The 19,868-nt window shown below is 52.4% G+C and overlaps 2 protein-coding genes across 2 annotated transcripts; one reads left to right on the top strand and one right to left on the bottom strand.

Moving 5' to 3' along the window:
* Nucleotides 1–244: 244 nt before the first annotated feature.
* EXOSC5 (exosome component 5) lies at nt 245–11,002 on the bottom strand. The gene is made up of 7 exons (XM_072608175.1): nt 10,917–11,002; nt 9,585–9,788; nt 8,502–8,615; nt 3,170–3,291; nt 2,147–2,287; nt 1,674–1,763; nt 245–1,064 (listed from the first exon to the last, which is right to left on the bottom strand). Exons 2-7 carry the CDS (start codon nt 9,718–9,720, stop codon nt 972–974), a joined length of 696 nt encoding a protein of 231 aa, XP_072464276.1. The 5' UTR covers nt 9,721–9,788; nt 10,917–11,002; the 3' UTR covers nt 245–971.
* Nucleotides 9,762–19,719, top strand: BCKDHA (branched chain keto acid dehydrogenase E1 subunit alpha). The gene is given in 11 exon segments (XM_072608172.1): nt 9,762–9,993; nt 9,996–10,205; nt 10,208–10,416; nt 13,813–13,992; nt 14,084–14,170; nt 14,753–14,861; nt 16,473–16,634; nt 16,915–17,121; nt 17,538–17,679; nt 17,793–17,964; nt 19,095–19,719. Coding segments are annotated over 11 exon segments (1,866 nt in total). The 5' UTR covers nt 9,762–9,776; the 3' UTR covers nt 19,266–19,719.
* The last annotated feature ends 149 nt before the right edge of the window (nt 19,720–19,868 follow it).

Here is a 19,868-nt window from a genome sequence, read left to right as displayed (position 1 = left end):
TCTCGTGTGTCTGTGTTGGGGGAACGGGGGGGGGGGGGGGGCCCCCAAGCCTAGTTCTTGGGAAGGACCCACAGAGCACTTAGATGACTGACTGGTCCCAGCCATTATCTCCCTCCCAAAAAGGGCAGGGCCAGGCCAAAACTCCTGGGGCTCAGCTGGCCTCCCCCAAGGCCTGCCCTGGTGTCCGGAATGCACTCACTCCTTTCCTCTGCCTTAACGCTTGCAAGGCTCAATTCAGGCACTGTTTCAGTTCACAAGCATTTATTGAATGCCTACTGTATGCCAGGACCCGGGCACCCAAAGACAAACAACCAGCTGCCCAAAACCAATTTTATTTCTTCCTCCTCTGGGACCTTGTGCAGGGGCCCAGTAGTGTCAGCATTCTCCACCTCCTCAAATGACCTTGACCTTAATTATCCCCCAGGAAAGGACAAGAAAAGTCCACTTTGTCTTTGTAGTGCCCAGCAGGTGGGTGGTCCCACCAGGCTCAAATCCAGCCTCCTGTGACCCTGGGCAAGTCATTTCACCTGCCTTAATTTCCTCAAATCTAATCTGGGGATAACAACAGCCCCTCCCCCCCAGGACTGTTGTAAGGGTTAAAGAGACCATGTCTGTAGAATGCTTAGCATGGTGCTTAACACAGAGTAGGCGCCATATAAATGCTTGCCACTGTCCCATTTCCAGCATCCCAGCCTCTGGGCAGGAACAATGGGGTCACAGGGTCAGAGCTGGACTGATCCTGGAAGGCCAGAGAGTCCAAAACCCCTACATGACTGATGGGGAAACTGAGGTGTGCAGGTCACACAGGCTCTGCCAAGACAGCACCCCAGTCTCTCCCAGCAGGGATAGACAAAGTCTTAGACAGATTCACAAGGCCTCCAAGGAGTCAGCATCTCCACTGTCCCCTGGAACATGGGGGAACCTCAGAGACCCCTTCCCATGACAGGGGGAAGTGCAGGCCTGGCTGTGGGTCAGCTCTTGGAATATCGACGCTGCAGAGAGTCTCTGTAGAACCGGAAGATATGATGAGAAGCGTGCTGGGCGGCGGCGAGACACTGCTGGAACTGGAGGAGGGGAACAGGGGTCAGCAACCACCAGAGGTGGGGGGCTACCAAGAGGTCAACTGAGCCTGGAAAAACCTCCCCCGACTAAGAGCATCCACCAGTGGAGGCTGGACGCTGCTAAGCACCAGAGGGTGCTTAGATAGAGATCCCTCAGCCCAGGGCTTGAGTTACCCAAGGTTACAGGGCTGGGAAGCGCAGTGGCATCATCTGCAGCCAGGTCAGCCCTCCCACCATGGCCTGTGGCTTCACTCCAAGCACCACAGATCCCTGTGTCCCAGGAGGACTGGGGTGCAGGGCCTGGGGAGATCCCTGCCAAATATGGAGGCACCCACTGAGAGGGACCCCAAAAGGGCCTTGGGTCTTGGGGAAAAACAAGTCTGACTACTGGGAAGAAGGCGCAGAGGCTGGGTTAGGTCCAGAAAGAGAAGGAGATCCCGACCACGATGTTATCCAGTAGCCAGACTGGACCAAAGTCCCAGCAGCAAGCCTCTGCTCTGGTCACTTAGTATCTAGGGAAGGCTCACTTCCTCATCCAGACACGAATGACCTCCCGATCTCCCCAAAAAGTCACAGGACCACAGAGGCCTGTAGGGCCTGGCAGGTTGTTACCTCAGCCACAGAGTACAGTCCTTTGGTGGTGGACATTAGCAGCTTCTGTTCAGTGCTGTCCAGGGCAAAGGTAAGGATGGCCCGAGCCTCCTGGAAGACAGAAGGGATTAAGCCTCTGGCCACCCTCCCACCCCTAATGGCAGGCCCAGTGTGGGCCTGTCTGTATGTGTACACACACACACACACACACACACACACACACACACACACACACACGTATGTACACACCCCCCCACTCCCTCACACCCCTTGCCCATACATTATGAGAAGAAACCCAAAGCAGGGGCTCTTCTCCATTTCCCACTGGTCATGCACCAGGGACCTGCAGGTCTGGTGGAGGACCCCTGGACTTAGGCCCACCCTCCAGGGCCAAAGCCCTAGGCCTCTCCACCCTCTCTGCAGAAGGATGCTCTTCCATGTGACCATTTATTCATCCCTTCATTCCTATGACCCATACCCAAGGCGGTGCTTACCTTCTCCTGCTTGGCTGTGGGGTCGAGGACAAGGCTGCCATCTGGGTCAAGAGCACAAGTGACCCCACAGAACAATGCCCTCATGGGCACACCAGCATCCACCAGGGCCAGGCAGGCTGCATTCAAGCAGCAGGCCAGAAGCTGGGCAAAGGTCAGGGTCAAGGAGGCAGGTCCAGGGTAAAGAGGGATCCAGGTCCCACTGGGGCTTTTATCCAGGCTGGGGATCCTAGACCAGTGGTTTGGGGAAAGCCTTTACAGTTATCTAATCTAACTCTCTCCAACCCTTTAGGGAGGGAAAGACATTGGGCTAAGGTCACTTATCAAGCAGAGGCAAGGTCAGGACATGAATCTGGGTCACAGGGTCTGGGGTCAGCCATGACCTAGGGCCTGTCTCCTGGATGAAAGGGCCTGCTATGCCCTTCCCAACAATAGTCCTTTGATGGGAGATCCTCCCACCCCACGGAGAGGTCCTTCTCCTGAGGAAGCTCCTACTTTTGTCCTCTCACATATCCAGGCTTCCAGTCAGGGGTCCCCCCTCTACCCTCTGGGGCCAAGCAGGAAGAGGCTAAGCCTCCTACTCAGGACAGCCCTGCAGATACCCGAGTATGGCTGCCCCCCTTCCCAGTCTTCTCTTCTCCAGGCTGGGCACCCCCAGAGCCTTCCAGTCCCCCTCGAGGTCTGACTCTTTCCTTCCAGCTTATCCTCATACTTCCTAAACCTTGGCCCCCACCCTAAACACTATCCCCCCACCTGTGCTCTGACCAGGTAAAAAGGGTGCTTGGAATCCTGGAAGCTATGGCTCTTTTGGTGAAGTTTAAGACCACGTATCAACTTTGGGGACCCCTCCCTACCACTGCTGCCTCCTATGGAGTTTGCCGATCATTTTTTATGACTGGGGAATCTGCCCCCCAGAAAGGTTGGAAAGTCGGCCCCAAACTATGCCAGAAATCGGGAAGAAGAAAGGCCAAGTATTCAGGATCCTGGCCTGGGGAAGAAGAGAGAGGTGGTCAGGGCAAAGGATACAGAGCCGGCATCGCTGACAATCTGCAGTATAATGGTGATGGAGGTTCGGGGGTGCAGGGTACCCAGCACAACAGCTTCACATGTGTTCCGGATCAGCCGCTCCCTGCTTTTCTCTGCTACTCCTGGGAGGGAGGAAGAAACAACTGGAACTCAGCCTGGGCCTCCTCAAGGGTCCTGACATACCCCCTCCTTACCCACTCCCTCATTTTACAGCAGAGGAAACACCCACAACTGTCAAAAGGCCAAGCCAAGCCCTCATTGGCTGAAGCCACTGGACACCAGTCCAGGGAACTCCCCAGCTGGCCATCTACCACCCTGGCAAATACTGAGAGGGGGCGGGGCAGGAGTCTGGAGATGCAGGAGTGTGACCAAAAATCCCCTCCCCCTTGGATGAAGTGGTTACAGGGGTACACTCAGCAGCCTTCTGGGAGGTCCCCAGGTTCTGGGAGAGGAGAACCAGAGAAGCTTAAAAGGGTGGTGGGAGAAGTACCCAGGGATGCAGATAGAGACACATTGGTAGATGACCTTGAAACAACCTATGGAGAAAACTGAGCTCCTCTTATGCATCCAACTTCAGTCTTCAAGCACCCTCCTCTTCATCTGGGTCTGTCCACCCCTCATCCCTATCCACCTATCCACCCACTGGGAAGCTGGTTCCTTCACTGCTGCCTGAGGCTATGGTCAGAACTCTGAGCTCCCTCTGACCAGGCCCAGTCCTCCAGCCATCCTGGTCCTGGACTTCTGGAAAAAGTCCTTTCTCTGCAGTGCCTTTACTACACACACACACAGAGACAGAGACAGAGACAGACACACACAGACACACCCCTTACTTAAAAAAGCCTTTTCAGCTTTTGACAAAATACAATACCCATTCCTATTAAAAACACTAGAGAGCATAGGAATAAATGGAGTTTTCCTTAAAAAATCTGTACATCCACATCCAATGTTGTTCAGTCAGGTCCGACCCTTTCGGAGCTCATGCACCAAACCAACACCATCAATGGGTTTTCTTGGCAAATTTTACTGCAATGATTTGCCATTTCTTTCTCCAGTGGATTAAGCACAGGTTACGTGACTTGCCCAAGGTCATCGTATTAGTGCTTGAACTCAGGAAGATGAGTTCTCCTGATCCCACTCACTACAACATCTACCATCCCTTTGTTTGTCTGTTTAGTCAATCAGTCCCTTGGACTCTTCATGACCCCACATGGGGTTTTCTCAGCAAAGACAGTGGGTGGTTTGCCATTTCCTTCTCCAGTTCATTTTACAGAAGAGGAAACTAAGGCAAACAGGGTAAAGTGACTTGCCCAGGGTCACACAGCTAGGAAGTGTCTGAGGCCAGATTTGAACTCAGATCCTCCTGACTCCAGGCCTGGTGCTCCATCCACTGTACCACCTAGCCACCCTAAACTCTCTTATATCTGTCCTAATTAAATGACTCAAACTTATATAATGCTTTACGGACTGAAAAACCTGTTTACTGGAGGGACAGATGTCCCAAGCATTACCTCCCCTTCACAGACTGGGAGGGTAGGAGTAAACAGCAGAGCTACCACAGACCCCGAGCAAGTCTGCTCTTTATACTGCCTCCCCACAGTGTGGCACAGATCTGACCAGGACACCCTTCTCCTTAGAAGTCTTCACTTGACTCATGTGGAACATGTTTTGTGTCACTTTACATGTATAAACATATCAAACCGCTTGCCTTCTCAGGGAGGGGGAGAAACTGGAACTCAAAATTTAAAAGAATAAATGTTAAGCAGCGACATGTAATTGGAAAAAAATTAACAAAACAAAGAAATACATCAACAAGAGCACACACACACACACACACACACACACACACACACACACACACACATTTAAAAGCCTTCAGTTGTTCCCTATTGTTTAAAAGAAAAATGACACACTGCTTAGCCTGGAGTTCTAGGCCCCTGACCTTCTAATTCCAACCCACCTTTCCTGATTTCCTTCTTTTTTTTTCCTTCTAATATCTATTGATTTTATAATTACTCTTACTTTGGGAATACATGCTTCCCCTCTCATTCAGCAAACCATCCCTTGTAATAAGAAATTTTAAAAACAACAAAAAAAAATGTAGGTCAGCAAAGCTAGTCAACGTACCAACCAAGCCTGACAGTGTTTCCAGTGTTCCCTAACCCCAGTCGCCCACCTTCGAGGACGGGGAGCCAAAGTGAGCCTCCTCTACCATCTTTCTGAGAACCACTGGCTGCCCCTGCTTTCTACCTTTTGTTCTGGAAATAGTAATCAAACCAACACTACTACTGGTGGAAAAGATGTCAACTGCCCTACAACTCCAGGCCTTAGATCACTGGGCCTGGAGTCAGGAAGACCCAAGCTCTACTGCAACCTCAGATGTTAACAGGCTGTGTGATGCTGGCCAACTGACTGATTCACTCTGCCTCAGTTTCCTCACCTGAAAATATAGTACAGTACCTATCTCCCAGGGCTGTTGTGAGGACCAAATGAATTACCTGTAAAGTGTTTTGTGAACCTTAAAATGCTGTGTAAATGTTAGTCATTACTGTCATCGTTGTGACTTCTCAGATCAAAACACCCCTCCCTGGCCCCACCTCCCCAAGTGTCCTCCACATGAGAAACACACACACACACCCCTAACTTAATAAAAGCTTTTTCAGCTTTTGACAAAATACAGCATCCACTCCTATTAAAAACACTAGAGAACATAGGAATAAATGGAGTTTTCCTTAAAATGAGAAGTAACATCTATCTAAAACCATCAGCAAGAATCATAAGTAATGGGAATAAGCTAGAAGCATTCCCAGTAAGATCAGGGGGAAACAAGGATGCCCATGATCACCACTGTTATTTAATATTGTGCTAGAAATATTGGCTCTAGCAATAAAAGAAGAAAATGAGATTGAAGGAATTAGAATACGCAAAGAAGAAACAAAGCCATCACTCCTTGCAGATGATATTGATGGCGTGCTTAGAAAATCAGGTAAAAAACGACTTGAAATGATAAACAAATTTAACAAAGTTGCAGGATATAAAATAAATTCACATAAATCATCAACATTTCTATATACTACTACCAAAGCTCAGAGACGTAAAAGATAGAAAGAGAAATTCCATTTAAAACAACTGTAGACACTATAAAATATCTGAGATTCTACCTGCCAAGACAAACTCAGGAACCATATGAAAATAATTACAAAACTCTTTTCACACAAATAAGTCAGATCTAAATATCTGGAAAAATATCAGCTGCTCATGCGTAGGCTGAGCTATTACAATAAAAATGACGATTCTACATAAATGAGTTTACTTATTCAGTGCCATATCAATCAAAATACCAAAAAATTACTTGATAGAGCTAGAAAAAAATAAAATTCATCTGGAAGAACAAAAGGTCAAGAATATCAAGGGAATTAATGAAGAGAAATGCAAGGGAAGGTGGCTTAGCTGTACCCGATCTAAGGGAAGCAGCAATCATCAAAACTACTCAGTACTGCCTAAGAAACAACGGTGGATCAGTGGAATAGGTTAGGTACACAAAACAAGTGATCAATAACTATATTAATCGACTCCAGCTTTTGGGATGAGAGCTCACTATTTGGGAAAAACTGCCGGGAAAACTGCAGAAACTAGGCAGAGACAGACATTTTCTGCTGTATACCAAGATAAGGTCAAAATGGGTACATGATTTATACATATAAGCAGATTAGGAGAGCAAGGAATAGTTTACCACTCAGAGAACGGAAGAATTTATGACTAAACAAGAGATAGAGAACATTAATGCTAAATATGATAAATGCGAAATAGATAATTTTGATTGCATTAAATTAAAAAGGTTTTGCACCAACAAAATCAATGCAACTAAGATTGGTAGGAAATCAGAAAGCTTGGGAAACAATTTCTACAGCCAGTGTCTCTGAAAAAGGCCTCATTTCTAAAATATATGGAGAACAGAGTCAAATTTATAAGAATACAAATCATTCCCGACTTGAGAAATGGTCAAAATATATGAAGACAGTTTTCAGATGAATTAAAATTATCTAGAGCCATATGGAAAAATGCTCCAAATCACCCTTGATTAGGGAAATGAAAATTAAAACAACTCTGAGGTACTGCCTCACACCTATCAGACTGGCCAACATGACAAAACAAGAAAATGATAAATGTTGGAGAAGATGTGGGAAAACCAGAACACTAATGCATTGTTGGTGGATTTGTGAACCGACCCAACCATTCTGGAGAGACATTTGGAACTATGCCCAAATGGTTATAAAACTGTGACTCTTTGATCCAGCAATACCACTACTAGGTATGTAACCCAAAGGGATCATAAAAAAGGGGAAAGGACCCACATGTACAAAAATATTGATAGCAGCTCTTTTTGTGGAGATTGAGACGATGCCCATCCACTGCACAATGGCTGAACAAGTTACAGAATATGAATGTAATGGAACAATACCGGTTCATAAGAAATGATAAGCAGGCAGATTTCAGAAAAATCTGAAAGATTTATATGAACTGATGCTGAGTGAAATGGGCAGAACAGTGCCCAGTAACAGCATCTATAACAGACTTGGTGCTTCTCAGCAACATGACGACCTAACACAACTCCAAAAGACTCATAATGAAAAACATGATGCACATCCAGAGAAAAGATCTGTGGAGCCTGAATGCAGATCAAAGCAGACTCTTTTCTTTTTGTTTTTTTTCTTTCTCATGTTTTTTCCCTTTTGTTCTGATTCTTCTTTCATAACATGACTAATGTGGAAATATGTTTCACGTGTTTGCACATGTACACCCTGTATCAGACTGCTCGCCATCTTGGGGAAAGGCGGAGGGAAGGGAGGGAGAAAAAAATTTGGAACTCAAGATCTTACAAAAGTGAATGCTGAAAATTATCTTTACATGGAAAAAATAGAAATTTTACAAAATAAAAGCTTTCTTTCCTTCATCTTTACAAACACAGGAGGAAGGCACACCTCTTCTCTAGGAAGTCACAGCTGGGCAGTGTTTACAGAAGAGGATTACAGAGCACCTTTCGGTTCCTTCCCGTTTCACTGCGGCCTATCCTGTTCCCAGCTCTGCCTGCCTGGTCTTTGCATCAGTTCCTGGAAGTCTTCCCAGGCTTCTGAACTCTTCCTATTTCTCACCATGCTGGATCCATGCTCCAGTCTGTTTTCACCATCCCCTGATCACCAGCAGGTGATCTCTTCTCTGCCCCCGGCTCTAGGCTACCACACAAGCAGCCCCGGACAACATCCCTGTAACATCAGCTGCTCCCTCAGTCTGCTTCTGGCGATGGGGGAGGCGTCCCACCCCCTTCCCTGCTCACCAGGCAGCCCTATTTTGGGCTTCAGAATCACCTCCAGGGTGGCTTTGTTGAAGATCTCCTTACTGACTTTGACCTCTGCCGGACCATAGACTCCAACGAGGACCGAGGTGTCACCTGCAGAGAGGGGTGCAGAGGAGGAAGAGGCATTGGCTCCGGGAGCACCCCCACCTCCCTCTATATGAGACGCCCTTGATGACAGCTAAGGCTTCCGGTGACACCACCTGAAGTCAAGACTCATCTTCCTGAGTTCAACCTGGCCTCAGACACTTACCCTGGGCAAGGCTGCCTCAGTTTCCTCATCTGTAAAATGAGGACATGGGGAAGGAAGTGGCCAACCACCCCAGTATCTCTTCCAGGAAAAACCCAAATGGGGGCGAGAAGAGAGTTGGGAAGGACAAGATAAGAGCTACGGAGGGCTGACGTGCACTTCCCAAGTTTCCCGTTGGCTCCTGACAACAACCCCGTTACATAAATGTTATTATGACCCCCACCTGACAGATAAAGAAACTAAGACCGGAAGGGGTTCGTTCCACCGGCCAGTCCGTGTCAGAGGCGGGATGAGAACTCGGGCCTTTTCCACTGAAGCCCGCGGCTCCCCACTCCCTGCGGGTTTCCTTACCTCCAGCCAGCAGGGGAGGCCTCGGGGGTGGGGACGGAGGCTGGAGACCCGCCCCGCCAGGCCTCTCCGAGCGAAGCCCGAGGCCACAACACGAGGCTGCGCGGGGCGGGGGGCGGGGCCTCACTGGTCCGGGAGCTTGTCCCGTGCACCCCGAAGTGGGCAGGCCCCGGACAAGGAGGACAACGGGAGGCCCCCAAAGGGCGCATTTTACCAACAGCCCTGATCCCGCCCCGGCCCGTTGGAGATCGCTATTTATACGGGCACCTACTGACCCACGTGCGGGGAGTAAATGGGGTACCTGCCCCTCTCTTGTGCTGAAAGTGCATTCGCCTCCAGAAGGAGGAAAAGTGCTTATAATTTACTGAGGAATGGTGGCCCCCCCCCATCCCTCACGGTGGGCCCGAGTATTTAGCCGGAAACGGGTATTTACCCGGAAGCAAAGGTTCGGAAGGATGGCACCTTACCCTGCAGGAAAGAGGCGGAGCCATCGGGTCGGGAGAGCAGGTTCTGTTCGCAGGCGAAATGCCGGAGGCTGCAGCCGGAACCCCGCGAACTTGGATCCGCTTCGGGTCCGGCGCTAGGGGCGAACTCCGTCTCCATCTCAATCCACGTGAAGGCCGGCCAGTACAAAACTACTTCCGGGATGGCCAGGGCGCATGCCTGAAGGTCTTGGGGAGCATGCGCAAGCAGTTTGTTTGTTTGAGCACGTGGTTTCGGCTTATTTCAACCTCCCTCCCCACCTCCTCTGGACTGGCGGAAGAGGGCGCGTGAGCCATAATCGCGACGCGCTTGCGCGAAGTTTGTTTGTAAAGGCTGGATTCCACGTTTTCCCTCAGCCCCGCCCCCGACCTAGGCCAGAGGGAACTATTAGGTCGCTGGAGAGAGGAGGCGGAATCAAAATGGCCCGCGGTCGTATCCCAGCCCCGGGGAGGTGAAGGGGCGGGGCGCGCACCAGGACCCGGGCTCAGAGGGCTGGCCGCACTTCCGCCTGAAGGCGCCGCCGCCTCCGAGGCCTCTGAGGCGAGGGACAGAGCTAAGGGGGAGTGGCGGACCGGGGCTGCCTCCCTCGCGGGCCGTCCCGGGTGGCTTGGAGGCGGGGCCGGCTCACGTGGGGCCGTGGGCGTGGACAGCTTTTTAGGCGATGGACTTGCCGGCCCCGGAGAGAACCTGGGTGGCGGTCGCGGAGCGAGACGGTTAACGGCTTCAGTCAAGATGGCGGCGGCGGCGGCACGAGCCTGGGCCCTGCGAGGGGGGCTGGCCTTGGCCCGGCGGGGCCCTCGCGGATTGGCGGGATCCGTGAGTGCTCCCGCCCCCGGACCCCGAGGGGAGCGCCAGGAAAGAGAAAGAGACCCCTCCCCTCGGGAGCCCCTGAGAGAGGGATGGGGAGACCCCCCCAGGAGAGGGGGGAGCAGGGAGACCCGAAAGGCTGGGGAGGATTCCCCAACTCCCTGCAGTCCTGCCCCCCACCTGGGTGACCTTCGGCGGGACACCTCTTGTCTCTGGGCCCAGTGTAGAATGAAGGGGCTCCTGCGGACTTTCTGTGGTGCGGGGGAGGGGCAGGGGGCTGGCCCCGGGGAGCCCTGGCCCTCCTGGGAAGCAGGACTGGGGCAGAGGGCCCCAGGACTGCCGGAGGACCAGGGCAGGGTCAGCCTGGCAGCGAGAAGGTCTGCTCCCAGCTCAGTGGGGATGCCTCCACTTGTTTGTGCGGGAGCTGGGCAGGGACCAGGTGCCTGCTGCTCATTGGCCGGGCCAGGGGGCGGGAGGGAGGCCGGGCCCCCTGGGCGGGGGAAGGTCACCTGGTCTCGTTTCCCAACCGTCTGTCCCCAGGCGCTGTTCCTGTTCTGGTCTTTCTGGTTCCTTGGTGGCGGGGCTCTTTCTGGGCTGGAAAGGGAGGGAGGGCTTGGTGGCCCCCGACCAGCATCATGGGGGCGGGGACTGAGTCCACTGCTACCTCCTCCCCTTGCTGGCCGGGTCATAGTCTTTCTGAGCCTCCTGGGCTGGTAAACCCCTGGCAGAGTTGGGGAGAGGGGCTTCTTTGGGGTCTTTAGGCTGTGTCTATAGTGATCAGAGGCTGGGTAAGTCAGAGGGGGGTGGGAGAATGGGGCTGACAGTGTCTGTTGGGTTTGGGTCAGCCTCCTGAAGTTGGCCCAGTCCTTCCAGGGGACCAAAGCCACAAGATTCAGCCCCTGACCCAAGGTAGTCTCAGTACAAAGATAGTCCATCTGTGAGACTGAGTCATTTATGGACTTTTTTCCTTAGGTCCCTTTATCTTTGAGACCTTTGAGATCAACTCCTTCTTGCATTTTTAAGATCCGCAGATCGATAAAGTGAATTTTAAAAACATGAGATAGTCCTTTGTAAGCCTAAAAGCAGTATAGGAATCTTAACTGGAGTTTCCTCATCCCCTCAGCTCATGGGACAGGCATCACCGAGAAGTGGGGGGACCAGGAGCTTCCATGGGGTGGGGGCTGGGCTAGGCATGGGCCCTTACTGTGCTTCAGTCTCTACCCCGATTCCCAGTGATTGTGTGTGTGTGAACTAGAGGTTGGCTAGGGAGGTGTGAGTGTGCACACTCAAGTATCTATGTCCAGGTAAGGGAGGCTAGTCATACTCACTGGGACTGGGGAGGAAAGAGACCTCTTTAAGAGACCTTCCCATGATGCTCACACACACACACACACACACACACACACACACACACGAATAGAATGTGTCCCTGTGGGCAGTGGCGGTAACTGTCAGGGCAGGATGAGGGGAGCTGATGGAGTGGTGACATTCTGTCTGTGCCCATCCAGCCCCAGGGTCTCAGTCAGCACCTAGAGCCTCTGGCTGCTCTCAGGCCACCCACAATCTGCAGTCTTCCATTGTCCTGGCCAGTTGTCTCTGGTAACTCTTTCTCTTGGCACAGGCACCTTCTTTCTCATCCTTTGAATACCCTCTGTTACCACAAAAACATGAAGCCTTTGACCTTCAGTTGGTTGTGAACAAGTCACTTCATTCTGAGCCTCAGTTTCCTCATTTATAAAATAGATTGTTGTAAAGATGAGATCAGACGATATGTGTCAGGAGTTTTACAAACTTTAAAGCCATACACAGAGATGCCATTTGTCCCTTTGAATCCAGTGCAAGCTCTGCCCTGGCATTGGAAAGGCCTGAGGATATACTGAGGTGATGGATGGAAATGTACTCTGAAGGCAGAGACCAGACTAGGTGGGCCATGTGCTGGTGCCAGTGTTGCTGATACCAGAACCCAACAACAAAACCAACCAGTGGGGACGAGTTTGCTGTGTTTGAGGGCCTGAAGAAGGTCCCTGGCTATGCATTGGGAGGCAGCTTTAGGGAAGACCATTGTAAAGTGCCTGGCAGGGGCAAGGCTGGGCAGGAGCCAGTTGACCAGAGTTGTGTCTCTGAGGGAGTGTCTGTCTGGGCCAGACTGGGCCTACCCTCACCACCTTCCATTTGGGAAATTATCAAGCATTTCCCATGTGCTGAGCACTGCAGTTACACATGTAATAAAAGAATGTTTCTGCCTAAGGGCATCGAGGCATGGGGGTGTGAAAGAGAAGGGCAGAGGAGGGCAGGCTGGAAGGCAGGCTAGAAGACCGGCTGGGCCACTGGTGGTGATAATAGGATCTTCCTCCCAGGGTTGTTGTTTAGAGCAAGAAGGAAGGAAATAAGAATTCATGAAGCGTCTGCTGTATGCTAAATCCCATTTGGTCTTCCCTGTACCAACCCTGGTAGGGAAGTAATATAATTATCCCCTCTTTACAGTTGAGGAAACTGAGGCAGACAACGTAAGTGACTTAAAGTTATACAGCTAGCAAACAGATCAGGCTGGATTTGAACTCAGGGCTTCCTGAATCTGGGCTCAGCATTCTACCCACTGCATCCCTAAACTCTTAAAAACCTCCTGGGACTCCACCTGTTTAACTTTATAAATAAGGAAACAGAGGTCCAAGGAAGTTGTAAGGATTGACCACAGTCCCCTGGGGAGAAGTGAGGCAGCTGGTGGTACGGTGGTTGGTGCCCTGGGCCTGGTAATTCAGCCTCACACACAAGCTTCATGATCCCAGACATGTTACTTTGCTTCTGCCTGCCTCGTTTCCTCACCTGTTGAATGGGGATTATAGCCCCTCCCCTCTGGGGTTATTGGGAGGGTCACTAGCTGTTAATTGGCAGAACCAGGATTAAAGCCTGCTTCTCTCTAAATCTAGTATTCCCGCCAGGACACACCCATGCCCTGGCACCCATCTGCCTTTTGTGGAAAACTGATCTATCAGTTCTGAAGGCCTCTAGGCCTTGTCTCTACTTGTCCTGGGTGGCTGGAGGCCAAACTCCCAAATAAGCTTCCTGAGGGCAGGCTTCTTCCCCATAGAGCCACACCTGTGTGACCAGTTCTGCTGGGCGCACAAAAGGGCATTGCCAGGGATGGCTGCCAGCTCCCTAACTAACTGGGCAGGAAACTCCAGTGGGTATTGCCTCTTTTGGGAGGCAAGATGTGAGCAGGGCTGCAGCCTGGGAGGGACCTCAGAGGGTGACTGGGCCAGTGTGTCAGTGGAGAGGAGGCCCCTTCAGCAGCATGCCTGACAGAGCTCACTCCTTGCAGAAGCACAAGAGGTTTTTGCTGATATTTGAGGGAGGTGCTTGTGGGGGCCCCACCCTTCTGACACATTTGTCCTCCCTTCTTCTCAGGCCGCCCATTGGCAGCAGGAAGATTTCTCATCCCTGGATGAAAAACCCCAGTTCCCTGGAGCCTCTGCTGAGTTTGTGGATAAGCTAGACTTCATAAAACCCAATGTCATTTCTGGCATCCCCGTTTACCGGGTTATGGATCGCCAAGGACAGATCATCAATGCCAGCGAGGACCCTCAGGTGATGACCTTGCAGGGGTCTCATGGCCCCCTAAGCCTTTCCCCCAAGCCCTCTGCCACCAACCACACCCTTCCGCTTGCTCTGTCCTCAGCTGCCTCCGGAGGTGGTCCTGAAGCTGTACAAAAGTATGACCCTTCTCAACACCATGGACCGAATCCTTTATGAGTCCCAGAGGCAGGTAAGTGGGGTCCAGCCCTCTGGGAAGGGGAACCACAGTTAGACACACTCCCCCCAAGGCCATTCCTGGGGTCAAAAGAGTCATGGGAGCCCTTGGAGCTTGGGGAAGAGACCCTGGCAGGGCAGACTGAAGCCTGTAGCCTCAAGATGCAGGTACTCAGAAAGCTGACTTCTGGGAGCCTGCCTTAGAGGGTAGGGGAAGAGGAGAGAATGTCTTAAAGGGGAAAAAAGGACAGGAGTCAGTCTGAGACCCAAGTGGGACAAGAAACCCCGGGCTGCCTGAGGTCCTCTTCTGGAGGCTGACAATGGGTGGCTAAGACAGTAGCCCCCATTATGGAAAGGTGACTGCTCAGTGCTGGGGCTATGGGGGATTCCAGAGAAAATGTCCGACCCTCTGGATCTCTGGGGCCCAGCACAGTGTCTGGCTCAGAGTCAGAGCTTAAAGGAGCAGTGACTGGTGGGCTGGTGCAGCCAGAGAGGGAAAAATGAAAGCTGTGTGTAGAAGGATGGGGAGGTTCCCCACTTTCTCTGACAATGTTCTATTTGGGCCCTCCTTTTATTCTTTTCCCCTTCCTCCATGCAGGGCCGGATCTCCTTTTACATGACCAACTATGGGGAGGAGGGCACTCACGTGGGCAGTGCAGCCGCCCTGGATGACACAGACTTGGTGTTTGGGCAGTATCGGGAGGCAGGTATGTCCTCTACCCACATGAGCTGGGGCCTAAAGCTGGAGCCAGGGTAGTTGGGCAGAAAGAAGGAAGACCATATGAGCCTATCATGGTCCTTCCCAGTGCTCCAGGTGCTGCCTATCCAGGACCTGTAGGGCAGAGGCAGCCAGAGAAAGTGGGTGCAGACTGCAGCAGGAGGGAGGGAGCCAGAAGACTCCTCAAGATCAGCCCCCACTGGGCAAGGAGAGGAGAAGGTGTCCGTGCGGATCTCCCTAGCTCTGAGGCGGGCTCTCCAGCCTCCTTGATGCAGGGGACCAGCTTTCTTCCTTTGCTGGGCTCAGGGAAAGCATACCCGCTATGAATTTGCCTTTGATCAGCCTGAATAACAAACTTTGTAATAATAAACTCCTGGGGCCTGACAGATCCCTCCTTCCAACTTGCTTCTGTTGCTTGAATCTCCAATGGGAATAGCTCTCCTGGAGTGGCTGCCCCACCCCCACCCCCACCCACACACTTCTTGGGCAGCCCTTTTAAAACTGTAGCTTGATTCTCCCCTGGCAGGGAGCTTCCAGTGGGCCTGGAGCTTTTGGCTTTAACCCTGACCCAGGTGGGACTGAACAATCCCTCCCCTCTGGGCTTCAGTCTCCCCACCTGTAAATGAGGAGGGAGGGTAGTCCTTAAGATCATTAAGCAAGGCCATATACTGGACACTGGGGATGCCAAGTCAGTTGATGCTGAAATGGTATCCCTCCCTCTTCCCCCAAGCAGCCTTTATTCTACTTGGGGGCCCTGACAGATTACCTGGATGTTCAATAAAGGGACAGAGTGGGGCCTGAGATTTCCTACTTCACCAAGGGAAGCTGGCACCTCCTCTTACTTCCAGTCTCAGCTGCCCAGAGTATTGTGTCAGACCCAGGGCTTCCCGCTTCCAAGGTTTCTTTCTGTCCACTCTGCCACCAGGCAAGAGGTGGGAGGGAGGGCATGCCAGCTGCTGGGAGTATCAGAGAAGGCCGCATGGCAGAGGTGTCATTTCAGCCAGTCCTCAAAGCAAAATAAGGATTCCATAGTCAGAGATGAAGAGAGAGGCCATTCCAGGCACGAAGCACAGTGGGAGAATGTATGGAGATGGCATGTCCAGTTTAGGGAGCAGGGGTAATTCCAGGGCTCCTATTTTGGAGGATCAATGTTCTGATCGTCAGGGTCAGTGTTTGCCAGCTTTAGCAGTCCCTGATTTTACTTCCAGCAGGATCTAGTCATCTTTCTGTCCCAGGCAGCACCCTCTAAGCTGGTCTGCTGTGCCAAAAGCCAGTCAGAGCCATGCTCCGGTTAAACCACAAAACTACCTTCCACCAAGTAGAAAAAGACGTGATCTGGGCATTGTCAGTCTCTGTCATATGGGTTTTAGATGCCTTCTTGGGGCACTGGTCATTGAGTGCCAGCTGCGTGCATTTGGCTACATAAAGAGCATGATAGAGATATGAACTGGGCAGAGCTGATGGGTCCATGCGGACCCCAAACAGTGTCCTCAGAGGGAAATCAGGAAAAGACATTCTTATGAGTGGGAATGGTGGTGACATCTAAGAGCTGCCTCCACCTCCCAGATGTGGCCAGATCTATATCCTCCTTCCCCACCAGGAGTGCTGATGTACCGAGGCTACCCCCTGAATCTGTTCATGTCCCAGTGCTATGGCAACTCAGGCGACCCCAGCAAGGGGCGCCAGATGCCCGTCCACTACGGCTGCAAGGAACGGAACTTTGTTACCATCTCCTCCCCCCTGGCCACACAGATCCCTCAGGGTGAGTGCTGCTGTTGGGGGAGCTCTGTACACCTCTACTGCCAGTGAACAAAATAGATGCCCCCCTCCCCCCTGCCCTCCGCAGAGCAGGAGTGAGCGGGCTTTGGTTCTTGAAGGTTCTCCAAGGTTCTTGGCTGGCCTTGCTCTGCCTGAGGCATGGCAGCAGGAATGGGGAACTTGACCCCTTCCTTTTCAGGGCCTCCTTCCTCCTCTTTCAGAAATGGGGGTGTGGGGCAGACCAGATGAGGGGCCCTTCACTGTCTCTCCCTTCTGTCTCGCAGCGGTTGGAGCAGCCTATGCAGCCAAGAGGGCCAATTCCAACAAGGCAGTGATCTGCTACTTTGGGGAGGGAGCAGCCAGTGAGGGCGATGCCCACGCAGGCTTCAACTTTGCTGCCACCTTGGAGTGCCCCATCATCTTCTTCTGCCGCAACAATGGCTATGCTATCTCCACACCCACCTCGGAGCAGTATCGGGGTGATGGCATCGGTATGGCAGGGCTGGCTCCCCCTCTTTATTCCTTCCTGCCCTGAGGCATCTCTCCCACACACTAGGCACACCTGCAGAGCAGGACTTAGGCCTCCTGATTTTGAGCCTCTCTGGCCTAGGACCCCAACCTTGGCCTGTTGGTCTGAGTGGTCAGACCCCGTGTTCCCTCAGCTCTGGCAGGCCTCTCCTTTCTAATCATGTGAAGCAGAACCCTGACGGAGCTACCCTTTCCCTTCACCCAGGGTTCTGGCTGCCTTGCCTGGCTACCCTACATCTTTTTAATCCCTCTCTCTGGCTTTGGCCCTGATCACTGGGTGGGCACCAAGGGTTAGGATGGGCCCCAGGGCTCTTGGTGATTCTCATTTGAAGGTAGAAAGAAAGCTCTCCCCTGGAGCTGACTGGGCCCTTCTCCACAGCGGCCCGAGGCCCTGGCTACGGCATCATGTCCATCCGAGTGGACGGTAATGACGTGTTTGCGGTGTACAATGCCACCAGAGAGGCCCGGCGGCGGGCAGTGGCCGAGAATCAGCCCTTCCTCATTGAGGCCATGACCTACAGGTGCGGTTGGGCTCCCCCTCCCAGACCCCTCTAGCTGGGCATCTCCTGGATGGTTCCTTCCCCTATCCTTGCCCTCCCCTGCCTCCCTCCCCCCAGCTCTGTCCCTTCCGTAGGATCGGCCACCATAGCACCAGCGATGACAGCTCAGCTTATCGCTCTGTGGACGAGGTGAATTACTGGGACAAGCAAGACCACCCCATCTCCCGGCTGCGCCACTACATGCTGAGCCGAGGCTGGTGGGATGAGGAGCAGGAGAAGGCCTGGCGGAAGCAGTCTAGGAAGAAGGTGGGAGCCCAGGGCCCCCAAGGGGTGCCAGATACACAATGAGGGAGCCGTGAAGGAGGTGGGGGTGCCCCAAGAACCCAGCAGGACAGAAAAGGGTATGGCTACTGCCATTTTATAGAAGAAAGCAAGGCTCAGTGAGGCCAGGGCTCAGCCCTGCCTGGCCAGCCCTCAGCTTCTGTGATCTTTGGGCCCTGCACTGCCTGACCCCAAGGTCCTGGTTCTAAACTTGCCTTTGGTGGCTGATTTGGGCAGTACAAGGGTAGCTAAAGCCTTGTACACTTTGGGGCCCCCCCTGGATTCACCCTACCCCAGGATTAGTCATGTGACCAGCACAAGGCTAGGAGTCTGCTCCTCCATAAAATGGGTCAGTCATCATCCTTCTGCCGCAGGGAAATTGGATGATGGGAGGCTGCACTAACCTGAACTCAGCCCCCCCCCTGCTGGTGTTCCAACCACAGTCAGATTAATGTGGAGTCAACTAAGAAAAATAATGTTTACCCAAAGTCAGGGATGGTAGGGCAGCTGAGGCCAGGTGTGGGGTTAGCCACTTCTGAACATCCTGGTGTCCTGGCTTTTAGACGCCCTTAAGGCCCATATCCCTCATGGGGGCATATCCAACATGGGAAAACTGAGGCCCAGAGAGGATACGGATCACAAAGACAAACCTAGCGCTCAGGGCTCCATGTCTCCCCCTTTCTCCCTGCAAAGTAGAAGGTTAGGCTCTTACATCCCTTCCAGCTCTGAATATGTGACCCTGTAAGGCAGACAGCTTTTTCTGTCCTGCAAAATTGACCATTGAGCACGTATGATCCTTTCTGTAGGGAAACCAATCCTCCCACATGTGCCTAAGAAGTCCGCTACTGATGCTGGCATTCAAGGTCTTCCTGCCAGATACTGCCTTACCTCACAGGACTGTCCCCTGCACACTCTGCTTGGGCCAATCTTGACCCCTGGTCATGGCTTCTGTATGTCCTGTGCCTTGACACCTTGACCTCAAGTCTTCCTTGATCCCCTCCTAGCTTGAGCCCCTCTACTGGAAATGCCAGCCTCAGGTCACAGAGCATACTTTACCCCTAGGGTGGCAGTTAATAAATTGTCTCTTCTCTCTCCCCGGACCCAATGTGGAGAAGGTGATGGAGGCCTTTGAAGAGGCTGAGAGAAAGCTGAAGCCCCCAGTTGGTTTCATCTTCTCAGACGTGTACCAAGAGATGCCAGCCCAGCTCCAGAAGCAGCAGGAAGCCTTAACCCGCCACCTGCAGACATATGGGGAGCATTACCCACTGGAGCACTTTGAGCAATGAGGGAGTGATCAGGGGGAGGACCAGGGAGGCCCCCTTCTCTACCTCCTGTTAGAAGTAAAGTTAGGAGAGGTCAACCCTCCCAGAGACTGTGATGGGGGAGGAGGTACTGGGGTGGAGCAGAGGCCATGGAGTCTATCTGAACCCTCCAGACAGACAAGAGTCTACCCCATTGGCTCAACTTAGAAACCCTCCCTCTTCCCTGGTGGTCACTGCACCTGGGAAGGTTGGGCAGGAGGGGACAGGCCAGTGATCTCATCTGTGACAGTGCCTTCTCTCCAGGCCTTTTGGGAAAGCTCCAGCTGCTGGTCCTTCAAGCCCCAGCCAAGAAGCATTCAGGGCTCCTCAGGAAGGGCCTGAGCACAGATGGATTTAGACTAAAATGTATGGGGCTGGGAGAGATCAGAAATGGTGCACTTGGTGGCTGGGAGTCAAATAAAGATTTCTTTGCATTTGATCCAGGCCAGGGCCAGCTTTTGTTTGGGTAATGGTAAGTGGAAGAAAGGGGGAAGAGGGGGAGGGGATGAGGGGGAAGACCTTTCAGTTGAAAAATTGTCTCTCAGACAGGGCTTCAAGCTGGGCTTGGAGGCCACAGCTCATAGCCAC

The sequence above is a fragment of the Notamacropus eugenii genome, chromosome 5 (genome assembly GCF_028372415.1).
Source record: "Notamacropus eugenii isolate mMacEug1 chromosome 5, mMacEug1.pri_v2, whole genome shotgun sequence".
NCBI lineage: Eukaryota > Metazoa > Chordata > Mammalia > Diprotodontia > Macropodidae > Notamacropus > Notamacropus eugenii.
This window is presented reverse-complemented; position numbering and strand designations above follow the sequence as displayed.

What these genes read in the sequence shown, in the direction of transcription:
- EXOSC5 (XM_072608175.1), bottom strand. Translation starts at nt 9,720, where the DNA reads ATGGAGACGGAGTTCGCCCCTAGCGCCGGACCCGAAGCGGATCCAAGT. An exon ending in GCCCAAAATAGGGCTGCCTG is followed by an intron (nt 3,292 to 8,501) that starts GTGAGCAGGGAA and finishes CCTCCCTCCCAG; the next exon opens with GAGTAGCAGAGAAAAGCAGG. An exon ending in TTGTCAGCGATGCCGGCTCT is followed by an intron (nt 2,288 to 3,169) that starts GTATCCTTTGCC and finishes ACCTTTGCCCAG; the next exon opens with CTTCTGGCCTGCTGCTTGAA.